Source organism: Arvicola amphibius, chromosome 5 (genome assembly GCF_903992535.2).
Source record: "Arvicola amphibius chromosome 5, mArvAmp1.2, whole genome shotgun sequence".
In the NCBI taxonomy this organism is placed as follows: domain Eukaryota; kingdom Metazoa; phylum Chordata; class Mammalia; order Rodentia; family Cricetidae; genus Arvicola; species Arvicola amphibius.
This window is the reverse complement of record NC_052051.1, coordinates 17,690,664-17,702,689: the sequence shown is the minus strand read 5'-3', so window position 1 is coordinate 17,702,689 and position 12,026 is coordinate 17,690,664. Positions and strand designations below refer to the sequence as shown.

General features: G+C 43.3%; 1 protein-coding gene across 8 annotated transcripts in view; it reads right to left on the bottom strand.

Moving 5' to 3' along the window:
• Zhx3 (zinc fingers and homeoboxes 3) overlaps positions 1 to 12,026 on the bottom strand; it is a 115,373-nt gene that overhangs the window by 7,220 nt on the left and 96,127 nt on the right. For all 8 annotated transcript variants that reach the window (XM_038330169.2, XM_038330170.2, XM_038330168.2 and 5 more), the window contains one exon: positions 2,284 to 5,275. In XM_038330169.2, coding sequence (XP_038186097.1) covers positions 2,284 to 5,137 — 2,854 coding nt within the window. In that variant the 5' untranslated portion in view covers positions 5,138 to 5,275. The remainder of the gene's footprint in view (positions 1 to 2,283; positions 5,276 to 12,026) is intronic.

Genomic DNA, 12,026 nt, shown 5'->3' with positions numbered 1-12,026 from the left:
GTAGGTCCCTGGAACTCACTAGTCAGCCAGGCCTAGGCAATGAGCTTCAGGTTCAGTGAACAACCTTTTCTCAAAAAAAGGGGGGTGGGGATGGAGGATAGAGGGTAACAGAGGAGAAAGGAGAAACATCCAACGTGGACCTCTGGCTCCCACACTTGGATGCATACACAAACATATATAAACACACAGGGCTGGAGAGATGGCTCAGCCATTAAAGGCTAGGGTCAAAACCAGAATATATACAAACACACAGAAAAAAGAAGCAGGAGGGAAGGAGGGGAAAAGAAGAAGAAGGAGGAGGAGGAAAAACCACTGTAAGATGTTGAAGCCATCCTTCCAATAGTGGCTACGTGGCTAGAATTGGTGAGATCAGGGCACTATGGGCTCACACTCCTAACTGCTGACCAGAGACTGGGGTTCCACCAGGTGTCTGCTCCCTGTTTGTTTTGCAAAGCTGAGTTTTACCTTAGTGGGAGCATGAAATTAAATTTTCTGAACTGGGGTGATGACTCAGTAAAGCACTTGCCTTGTAAGCATGAAGGCCTAAGTTTGATCCCTAGACATTATGCACAAAAGCCAGGTGTGATGGCACACACTAATTCCAGTGCTGCTGGGGAGGTGGAGACAGGTGGAGCCCTGGAGTTTGATGATCCACTAGCCTAATGGCCAAGCCCTAAGTCCCAAGAGAGACCTTGTCTAGAAAACAAGCTACATGACTCCAGAGGAAAGATACCCAGGGTTACCGAGCCGATGGTACTCAGGATGCAGAGCAGGTGGATCTCTGTGAGTTCAAGGCCAGCTTGTTCTACAGGAACTAGTTTCAGGAAAGGAACCAAAGGTACAGAGAGAAACCCTGCCTCAAAAAACCAAAAAAGGAAAAAGAAAAAAATACCCAGGGTTAACCTCTGGCCTTCCACAGGTACGCATACATGAGCAAGCACAAGCACATACCTGTGTGCATGCGCATGCACATGCACACACAAAGAAAAAGAGAGAAAGAGAGAGCACTTTTGCAGCTGCTCACTGGTGGCAACCCTCCCCCTAACACCCATCTACTTAGAAATCTCCTTTTCCTTAAATAAGTGAAGTAACAGCATAGTCTTTCAATAAAGGTATCGAAATAAATTGTGCTATTCAGTGAAAGGCAAGAATTTTGTGGCTCAAGTAGAAAATAAATAGGACAGGGAAACCAGGGTTCCTAGATTAAAGCAAACAAAAATGTCCAGGCATTGTACACAAACAATGCAAACTGTCCAGGAAATACCCCAGGATCTCAGGGCAGTGTTGTACTTGGTTGGGCCCCACACAGAAGCAGCAATCTCCAGGACCACAGACACTTCCTAGTCACCGCGGCCCTCCTGCCCCAGCTGGCCAGGCTACGTCAGCTTCTGAGCACTCTTCCCTCCTGACTGCTTGTTCTGGCTGCTCTGGAATGGGGTGTTTCATCAGGAGACAAATGCGAAGGGATAGTGAAGGAACCAAAAATATAGGATATCACAACCCGAAGATGTGACCTTCACAACTGTGTCTTTAAAAAAAATCTAATGTTACTTCTGAATACTAAAACACCACCATCCAGAAAAGCCAAAGGGTGAAATTCAAGCTTTGGATTTCCTATTTCTTAAAACAGAAGATGATGATTTTTCCATTATGATAAACATTTCTTCCACATCAAGAAAGACAACACAAACCTAAGATAAGATTTTCATTAGGAAACAAAGAGCACTCAGTTAAGGACATTTGCTGCTATTGCAAAAGACCCCTGGTTTGATTCCCAGAACCTACAAGGCAAGTTAGAATCACCTGTAACCCCAGTTCCAGGGGGATCCAATGCCCTCTTCTGACTTTTTTTGGGCACCACATACACATGCATATAAATGAGGCCATTAAAGATTCTCTTCTGTCTGCCAATTTGAGTTAAATTTCCTCTGAACTCCTAACCCTGTCTTCCACATAGTGACCGGGATCTTTTTGACTCAGATGACATCTTAATCAATGCTAAGAAATGGCTAAAAAAGTGTGAGTCCTTTTAAGTTCATTATGTCTCTCCCCTGCACTGATTTAAAACAAAAACGACATAGGAACCAAAACAAAAGTTCAGTTTTCAGCCTTTTACTTCTATGGCTTCCATTGCCAGCTGATCCCTGAAATTCACTCTTCAGGGATTAGTCTGGTTGCCAGTAGCCTTAGAGGCAACAGTACCTGCCACCCGTACCGGCTCTGTGACTGCACCCTCCTTCAGATTCAGAGGAAGGTCATGCATGGATCCCACAAGCCCCTTACCGAGCTGACGTCCAGTCTGGGGACTCGAAGTGTCAAAGAGCTCTGAGCTGGCCTCAGGAGCACTTGGCTCCCATGATTCACTGTTCTCAGACATCTCTGAATAGGCATCACCCAGCACTCTATGAACTGCCACAGGCTCTCCAGTTCCAGGGCCCTTGTCCTCACTGCTTGTATCTGCCACAGCCCGGGTCTCTTCACCCATTTTCTCAGCAAACCATTGCTTGACCTGCTGGGCACTCATCTGGGTCTTGTCACAGAGGGTCTGCAAGTCTTCCTCACACAGCATCTTGTGTGTCATGTAATAATCTTGCAGCAGCTCTCGGTTGCCAGGGGCAATGATGAGCAGACCTGGTGGGAAGTTGCCCCTCTTATAGTCTTCGTACCACTTGAGCTGGCCATTCTTCAGGGCATACCTGCTATCTCCAAACCAGCGTACCACCTCTGGCCGGGGCAGCCCTGTTTGGGCCATGATAGAGTCATAGTCCTGGTTGCTTGGCCACTGTGTCTGGACAAAGAGCTGCCGTAGCAAGTGGCGTTGCTGTGCTGTCTTTTTGTAGCTCACTTTGCCTGGTGGCTGTTCTACTAGCTTGTTCAAGCCATCTTCCTCGGGCTCACAGACACCCAGCCCTGGAAGCTCATTCTTGCCACTGGCTTCAGTGACCCGCAGGTTCTTGAGGTTGATTTTGATGGGGCTGACCTTCCGCTCTGCCAAGGTATGGCTAAGAAACATTTCAGGAGAGCCATTTTCACCAGGAACCCTCAGCTCACTGGCCAACTCTTCATCGCCACCCTCATCCTCAGCACCCTCCTCCTCCTGAGGTGCCTGCCCATCAGCCTTCTTGATCTCCTCAGCATTTACTTTTTTCCGTCTCTCTGAGAACCAGCCATCAATTTCCCTTCGGGTCATTTTGGTTTCACTTCTCAGGCGGTCCAGCTCCTCCTCAGGGGGAAGAGGGTTTTGTGCAAAGCTACTCTCCAGGACTCGTAGCTGCTCTGGGGCTCTCTCTTTGTATTTGGTTGGCGTGAAGTCTGGGGTCTGGTGCCAAGATTGTCGTTTGGTGGCAGGGTGGCTTGCTAGTGAGGTTGCTGTTGGGATACAGGTCACTTCCGGAACTTTGGATGACAGGGAAAAGGGCACCTCTGGCACAGAGTCAATGAGCACAGGGCCATGCTCTCCAGGCATCATGGCCCTGGAGCCCTTCAGGTTCCGGCAGTGGTATCTCCGGTCACTGAACCACTTCCGCACCTCTCTGGTACTGAGGCCAGTCACTTTGGTCAGGTGCTCTACTTCACTCTGCCCAGGGAACTGGTTCCGACAGAAGCTTCCTTTCAGAGCTGACAGCTGTTCGTGAGACTTCTTGTTTTTGTAGATGCTCGCATCAAGGAAGGCTTGGGAAGTTATGCTGGGGCATGCTGTGAGGAGTGACTGGGCTGCATTGACTACCTTTACAGCTGATGCCGTATTTGAACACACGGTGTTGATGGGTGCCACAGATGGCTTGGGAACAGATGCAGTTGTCAGAGGGAGAGACGAGCTTGATGCTTGTAACCCATTGGCCATCAATGGCTGAGTGACCAGGAGGCCCCCTGCTGTGCCCTCTGGCTGTCCCACAACATGGCCTGGGAGAGTGGCCTGGATGAGATGCTGTACATTGCCGGTACTGGCAACAAGGGGGGTGTTTAGCACTGTGATAGTAGGTTGAGGCACAGACTGGATGACTGTATTGAACATCTTTTTCCGGGCATCTTCAATCTCTTCAGGAGACCAGCTGATTCCTTGCTTCAGCCTCTGGGCTGTGAACCAGATCTTAAGCTGTTCTTCTGGATACTTGGTCACTACAGTCAAGTAGCAGAGCTCAGCTTTGGTTGGGTAGGGGAATTTGTGGAAGGAGTTCTTCAGAAAGCTGTTGGAGTCCATAGCTGCATTGTATGTTGGGATGCTGCTCAAGGGGATCATGACTTTCGGAAGGGTCTTGGATGTGGGCAGGGGCTGGTGGGTATGGTGCTGGGCATGCACTGGGGGCTGCTGCTGGAGGGAGAGGAATTGTGCTATACCAGCTGGCAGTACTGGCACTGTTCCTATCAGGGGCCCACTGGCAGCATGAGTGGGCTTAGAGGAGCTAGCAGGTGCCTGACTGACTGGAGCTGCCCCATTGGTGAAAGTGTGGTCCCCCTCTTTAACCTCTGCCTCCCCAGCCAATGGCTTTGGCAAGGCCTCACCCACAGGCTGACTGGGAGCATTTTCTTTAAGCATATGAATTTTCTTGGCTTCAGCTTTGCCTTTCATTATCTTCATGATTGGTGTCTTGGTAATAATGATTTCGGCCTGTCCATCAGTCCCGTCAGTAGTAGACTCACCTGCTAGGTCAGATGTGCTAGTGTTCTCGGGGATATACTGTTCCACCACTACATGATTGTCTGGCCTGGTCACATTCCACAAAAAGCTGGCTTCCCCTGAGTGACACTTGGCATTGTGTAAGGAAAGCCCCTCAGGGGTTTTTGCCAGGAAACTGCACCCTGTACACATAAAATGTGGGTCTTTATTAAAGTCTGTGTGCTCTGAGTTCATATGCCCTACAAACTGGGTCATGTCCTGGGACCTGAAGTCACAGTCTTTACAGGAATACACATAGCCATCCAAAGTGCTCCGGTGCCCATTTGCCAGGGTAGAGCCATCAGTGATGTTGGAGTTTGGGGCTGCCTCGCTGCTGGCATCAGGGGCCTCTGAGGGAAGATCCTTCTGGGGACCTTCAGGCAAAGTTTCCACAGGCTGGGCCTCTGTGCTGGCACCTTGCAGCACCACGGTCTTAACTGGGATCATGCATGGGGTGGTGGACTTCCTCTTACTGGCCATGGTGACAATCACTCTGGGTGATCAGCAGGCAAGCAGGGCCTTGCAGTACAAAATTCATCTACTTCATGAGGATCTGAGAAGTGCTTCTAAAGGTGGCTTTATCGGTTATTTGCAGAAAGCTTCTTTTCCTTGTTAAGCCTGAGGAGAAAGAAAAAAAAACTATGATAAAGATCTTGCAGTCTGTGAATCTGTTTCTTAGGTCACCACTCATATACCCACTGCTCGCTTACTATCTTATGGGTCTTTTCACAAGAAGCTCATCATGCATGTGCTTCTTAGCTGTGAGTTCTAAGGCAGGAGTTCCTTGATGTGGGATTCTCCTTTGTATGCTGTGATTACCGCTAATGAATAAAGAAACTGCTTTGGACCTATAGCTGGGCAGAACTTAGGTAGGTGGGGAAAACTAAACTGAATGCGGGGGGGGGGGGGAGAGAAAGGTGGAGTGAGAGAGAAGCCTTATAGCCCTGCCAGAGACAGATGCAGAAACTTTTCCCGGTAAGCCACAGTCACGTGGAGATACACAGATTAACAGAATTGGGTTAAATTAATATGTAAGAGTTAGCTAAGAATAAGAATAAGAAGCTACAGCAAATGGGCCAAGCAGTGATTTAATTAATATAGTTTCTGTGTGATTATTTCGGGGCTGAGCAGCCAGGAACCAACAAGCAACTCACTCCTCACCAACATTCCTTGGAAGCTGTGCTAAGGATGAGCTGGGATGTTCTGTATCATTTGATAAGCTTACATTATATAATTTTTGTTTCTTTTGTTCCCTTTTGCATTCAGTAACTCAGTTTATAAAAAAAAAGAAAGGGGGAGGAGGGAAGGAAAATCACCCTCTTTGTATCTAAAAATTAATTCAGACCATTTTGGACTGAGAACAAAAGACCCAGTGTAATTCCTGTTAAAACATTTAAGCCAACAAGGGTTTTTCTTTTCATAGTCTTCCCACATACAAGAACATGAAAATGCCTCTGTCTCCTTCAAACCAGGCCCAGAGACCAAGTCAGTTTCATCCAGGCCTTGCCTTTCCTACCACCTGGATTCCCAATCAAAGCTGTGGTTCCTCCATGTACCTAGGACATTGTCACTTAGGTGAATTCAAGAATCAGAGGGTCAGGATATCCACATACTCAGTGTGGGTGCAGCAAATAAAAGGGAGGCCTCCTCTTAGATTCATGTAGTTACTCATAAGAACGTACTTTCTTGTTTTGTATTTTTCATTTTTATTTCTTTTGTTCTGTGGTTGGTTGGTTGGTTTGTTTTTTTTTGTTTGTTTTTTTTTTTTTTTTTTTTTTTTTTTTTTTGGTTTTTCGAGACAGGGTTTCTCTGTAGCTTTGGAGCCTGTCCTGGAACTAGCTCTTGTAGACCAGGCTGGCCTCGAACTCACAGAGATCCGCCTACCTCTGCCTCCCGAGTGCTGGGATTAAAGGGCGTGCGCCACCACCGCCCCGAGGTTTGGTTTGTTTTGAGACAGGAATTATCTGTGTAGCCTTGACTGTCCTGGATGGAACTCAAACTTTGTAGACCAGACCTTTTTTCTTGTATGTTAAAAAAAAAAAAAAAAAAAACCCAAACCCTATTAAATCTTTGATGTGCTTGAAGTTAAACAGAAGGCTTACTTACATGTAAGGTAACTGTAGTGCTATTTCAGGAGACACCCTGAGAAGGTGTCCCTGTCACCCTGCCCTGTTTGTTAACAGAGTCTGCCATCAAGGCCTCTTGAGGAGCCACATCCTGTCTCTGGTATGCACTCTTTTTTTCCCAAGTGCTTTTGCTTCCTACTGATTCCTAGCTTACATCTATATTACATTTTCTTTCTAAAAGTCTGGCCTTTAAAAATAAATATATATATATATATACACATATACATATATATATATACATCACTATCATTAACTTTCTTTTTAGCAAATGTTTAAGTTATAAAGACTATAAATATAGTGATTCTTATATTAAATCAAAATTAGTAACAGTGTTTGGATTTGATATAAAATGTAGTTAAAATTTAAACATCTTGATTCAAATTCTTATTAAACAAAGATAATAAACTATTTTTTGGCTACTAAATCTAGCCTGATGATCATGATGATAAAAGTAACGAAAATTAAAAAGGCTGTGATAAACACACACCCAAGTCTAACTCTTGTCACTGTTTCCACTACCAACCTACCAATGTCAGGAGCAAAGTTACTGAATTTAATTACAATTATATCAATAGTACATGGAGTTTAAGAAATAATACTACCTAATAATAATTCAATATTTGTCTGTGTCTAAATATACACATTTTCAATCATAACAAATATATATATTTCCTTTTACTCACTATCACACATATTTCATTGTATGGTTTTCATAATTAAAATGTTTACTAACACTCTAATAATGTACTACAATGGACTTAACTGAATCCTGTTCAGTGTCACATGAAATTAAACTGCCAATTCCTAGGGGTCACTGTACAAGAAGATCTCAGCTCATACAGAGTATTTTTCCTTCCATAAGTTATTTCCTGAGGGTAAGTGCCCATAAATAGGTTTATTAGCTTATTTATATAGTACATAATTTCTAAGTTTGTTTAAATATAATTAGCAAATATTCTAAAGTGCTTTAACTAAGTGCCAAAAATAATGACACACAATTATGCTTCTCTAGTGAGCACATCAGCTTTTTGGATAAGTCATGGAAGGCCTCAGACAGAATCAAAGTACAAGTAAAAGAAGAAAATGACAGATCAACTGAGATTCACCAAAAGTAAAAATGGACTTCAACAGTCACTGTCAGTAAAGTTACAAGGTGTGACTGGAGATGAAGATAGTGTTAGAATGCTTTCTGACATTTGTGAGGAGCTGAGCTTAAACCTCAGCACAAAAAGGGCTTTGAAAATAATATATCTGATAAGATATACCTGGAATATATATGAAGATATTTTACAACTTAAGAAAAAGACAATCTAGTTAAAAATGAATAAAGGATTTGGTCAGACTTTTCTCCAAAGACAAACAAATGAAGAGTAAGTACATTTAAAAGAGCTCAATGTTGTCGGAGGCTGTTCATTCATTTCCCGACCACCCTGACTAAAAATAATCACACAGACACTATATTATTTGTAATACTCTTTGGCCAATAGTTTAAGCATATTTTTAGCTACCTCTTATATCCCAAACTAACCCATTTTTATTAATCTGTGTATTGCCATGAGGTCACGGCCTACCGGCAAAGTTTTGGCAGGCTCCACGTGAGGCATCCTCTGGCGGTGACTACATGGCTTCTTGCTCACTCCACCATTTTTCCCCCAGCATTTAGTTTAGTTTTCCCGCCTAGCTCTGCTCTGCTAAGCCACTGACTGAAACAGCTTTATTCATTAATCAATAAAAGCAAAACACAGAAATATTTTCCACACCACTCAGCACTGGCAAACATGGTGGTGCACATCTTTAATCCCAGCACTTGGGAAGCAGAGGCAGGTGGGTCTCTATGAGTTCAAAGTCTTTCTGGTCTACAAAGTGAGTTTCAGGACAACCAGAGCTACAGAGTGAGACCCTGTCTCAAAAAACAAAAAGAAAACTAATAATAAAAGTGCTCATCATCATTGGGAGCTGAGGAAAATAAATGAAAGCTACAGTGAGATCCCCTGTACTGGACCAGGACAACTACAGCCACACTGCAGAGAACAAATACTGGTGAGAATGCGAAGAAACTGGAACATTCCCTGTTACTAACAGGAATGTAAAATGGTGTAGCTACTTTGAACAAAGGATTTTGGCAATTCTTCAAAAAGCTACATATATAGTTGCTAAATTTATCCAGCAGTTACACTCCTGGACATATGTAAAAGAGAATGGACTGCCCACACAAAAGCACACACAACTTTACTATCCTCTCACTGTGACATCTTTCCTAATGGTAACCGAAAAACGGGTCAGTGGGTGAAACCTCCAGCTAGTAGAATATTTTTATGCCATAAAAGTGATTGGCATTTTTCTGAATTTTGTTTTACTCTTTTGAAGCACGATTTTGCTATATAGTTGGGCTGGAATCAAACTCATGATTCTGTCTCATCCTCTTATGTATTTGCCATGGTATCTGGCAGGGGAGAGGTTTAATATATACTGAAACATAATAAACCTGAAAACATTATACTAAGTGAAAGAAAGATGAAGATCCATCAACTGGAAGATGCACCACCAGCTAGAAGAGAGCTTGGGCTCACCACAAGCCCAGACAGTCAGCAGAATTCAGTAGCAGGTAATGCAGGACCTTGTCTCCATGACACAAATGCAAAAGCACAGGGCCAGTGCTGCTCTTTGTGATGGGGAATACTGGGTTTCATTGAGTAGCAGGTAAATAATGTCTCCAGCGTTTTATTTAAAAAAAAATCGGAGCAATAGTACAAGTAGGGGCAGGTGCATGAGCATTTGCGTGTGTATGTGTGTATGTGCACGTGTGTGTGAACTCCCAAGATTGGCATCACAAGTCTTCATTGTTAACATTCTACCTTTATATACTGAGGCAGGGTTCCTTGCTGAACCTGGAGATTGCTGTTTTGGCTAGTCTGGCTAGCCAGCTTGCTCTAGGAATACCATCTCTACCTCCTGTATGATGTGATTACAGGCTGCTGCCACAGCCACCTAGCTTTCATGTGGATTTTGTGAATCTGAACTCTGGTCTTCATGCTTGCATGACAAACGTTTTACCCAATAAGAAATTTGAGTAAGATGATTAAATATGTTAGCAATACACATAAATCATAAATTTTCCCATATGACAGAAATGACTGGTTAGAGAAATGGAGGGAAAGTTTGTTTACATTAATAATCAAAGCTCTAAAACTTTAACAATAAACACAAAGCTTTAATAAAAACAAAAAAGGAAACCTAGTAAGAGCCAAAGCTTACACCTGAAAGTAAAGATTCAAACTATAGTGACAGCAGGACTTTCCAGAGCAATGCTGGATCTCAGAGGACTATAATCACAGTCAAGAGAGCACCAGACAAATGGAGATGCTGAAGGTATAATCTAGGTGATGAGTATGTGGATGCTTTCCCTATGTCTTTCAATTTTTTCTCTTTGTTCAACACTTTATTTTTAAAAGTGTTGGAGAGAAATGTCCTAAGAATTCTTCATGGAATTTGACAAACTGAATCAGAATTGTCCTTTCAAGAGAAAAGGTAAAAAACAGCTTTACATTTTTGAGACAGAACAGTAAAGGGGGCTTGTTTTTAACCAGAAACTTAAATTTAAAACTGAATGACTAAAGAGGCATATTATTAAGATATTATAACAGATGAAGGGGTCATTAAGTTACTAAATGATCAATATTGATGGATACTTTCAAGGGACTGAAGTACCTTAATTAATACAACAAGCAAATCCCTGAATGTCTGATCCCAAAAGTGCCATCCCACAGGCAAACAGAGAAACCAGTCAACAGCAGATACTCTCTTCTGATGCCTGGCCACAGGATGTGAGTGTCTGTGCTTCACCGTATCTCCTTGAAGTGAACACATGAGTCAAAAAAGCCAATGTTTCCTTTCTTTTAAGCTGTCTATTTCAGACTTTTGTCACAGCAACAGAAAGGCTAACAAATATATTTTATGCACATGGGCTTTTATTCTTTTGTTTAACCTATGTATGTATCTCTGTGTCTCTGTGTATATGCACATATGTGTGGGGATGCCCAAAGAGAACAGAAGAGGGCTGTGGATACCCAGAGCTGGAGTTATAGGAGGTTGTGAGCCATCTGATGTAAATGCTGAGAACCAACGGTGGGTCCTCTCAAAGAGTAACAAGCACTCTTAACCACTGAGCCATCTCTTCATGTCCTAGCTTACAAGGGAGAATAAGCATGATTGTTGATGGTCATTGGTTAGCAGTGGCTAGCACTGTAAACTACAGCTATAAACACTGGACAAAATTCAAGGGTCTATCTCAAGACACTTGTAAAACATAAGATAAAGTAAAAGAAAAAGAAGTCCAATTGTTCATGAAAAGAAACAATCCTATGTCTTAAGTCAAGATCCTTCATTGCCTTCTAGGCTATCATGGGCCTGTGTTTAACTGCCTTGCAAAGAGAAACAGCAGCTTCAGGTGTCTGTAGGAGCTGTAAACACCAGAGGGCTTGCTCTAGAGTAGCGCTTCCTGCACTTTCATCTGTATAAACTTCTATAGAGTATATATTTTCCCTTTTCTTAGACAAGATGGCTCGCTCATGAGATAGATGATCCTTCCTTCTTAACCAAACAAAAATTAGCTCATCAAAATGATACTGCTGGCTGGGTGTGGTGATACATATCTTTAATCCCAGCACTTAGGAGGAGGAGGCAGGTGATTTCTGTGAGTTTGAGGCCACCCTGGTCTCTACATAGGGAGTTCCAAGACAGCCAGGTCTCAGCACAAATTCAAGTCAGACAAAAATCCCAGCACAAGCAGGGCGGTGTTGGCGCACGCCTTTAATCCCAGCACTCAGGAGGCAGAGGCAGAGGCAGGCGGATTTCTGTGAGTTCGAGACCAGCCTGGTCTACAGGCTCTAAGCTGCAGAGAAACCCTGTCTCAAAAAACCAAAACCAAAAACAAACAAACAAACAAAAAAAAATCCCAGCACAGAAAAGGGGAAGTGAACACAAAATCCCACCCTTAACCAAGAAGCTGTTTGCAACTGATACCTGCTGGAAGAAAAAAATTGAGCATTCTCTAATGGAGTGACACTGGATCTATCAATCACACTACAGAAAGGCCCCACGCTCAAGAATAGTTGGCCAACACAAAATGGAATCCATGACTTTGTATGCTCTTTTTGTTATGTTTTGCTGTTTTTTTGTCCTTTAAATATTTTGATTTTTTTAAAAGAGAGTGTGAGAGAAAGCATGAAACTGGGAGGATAGGG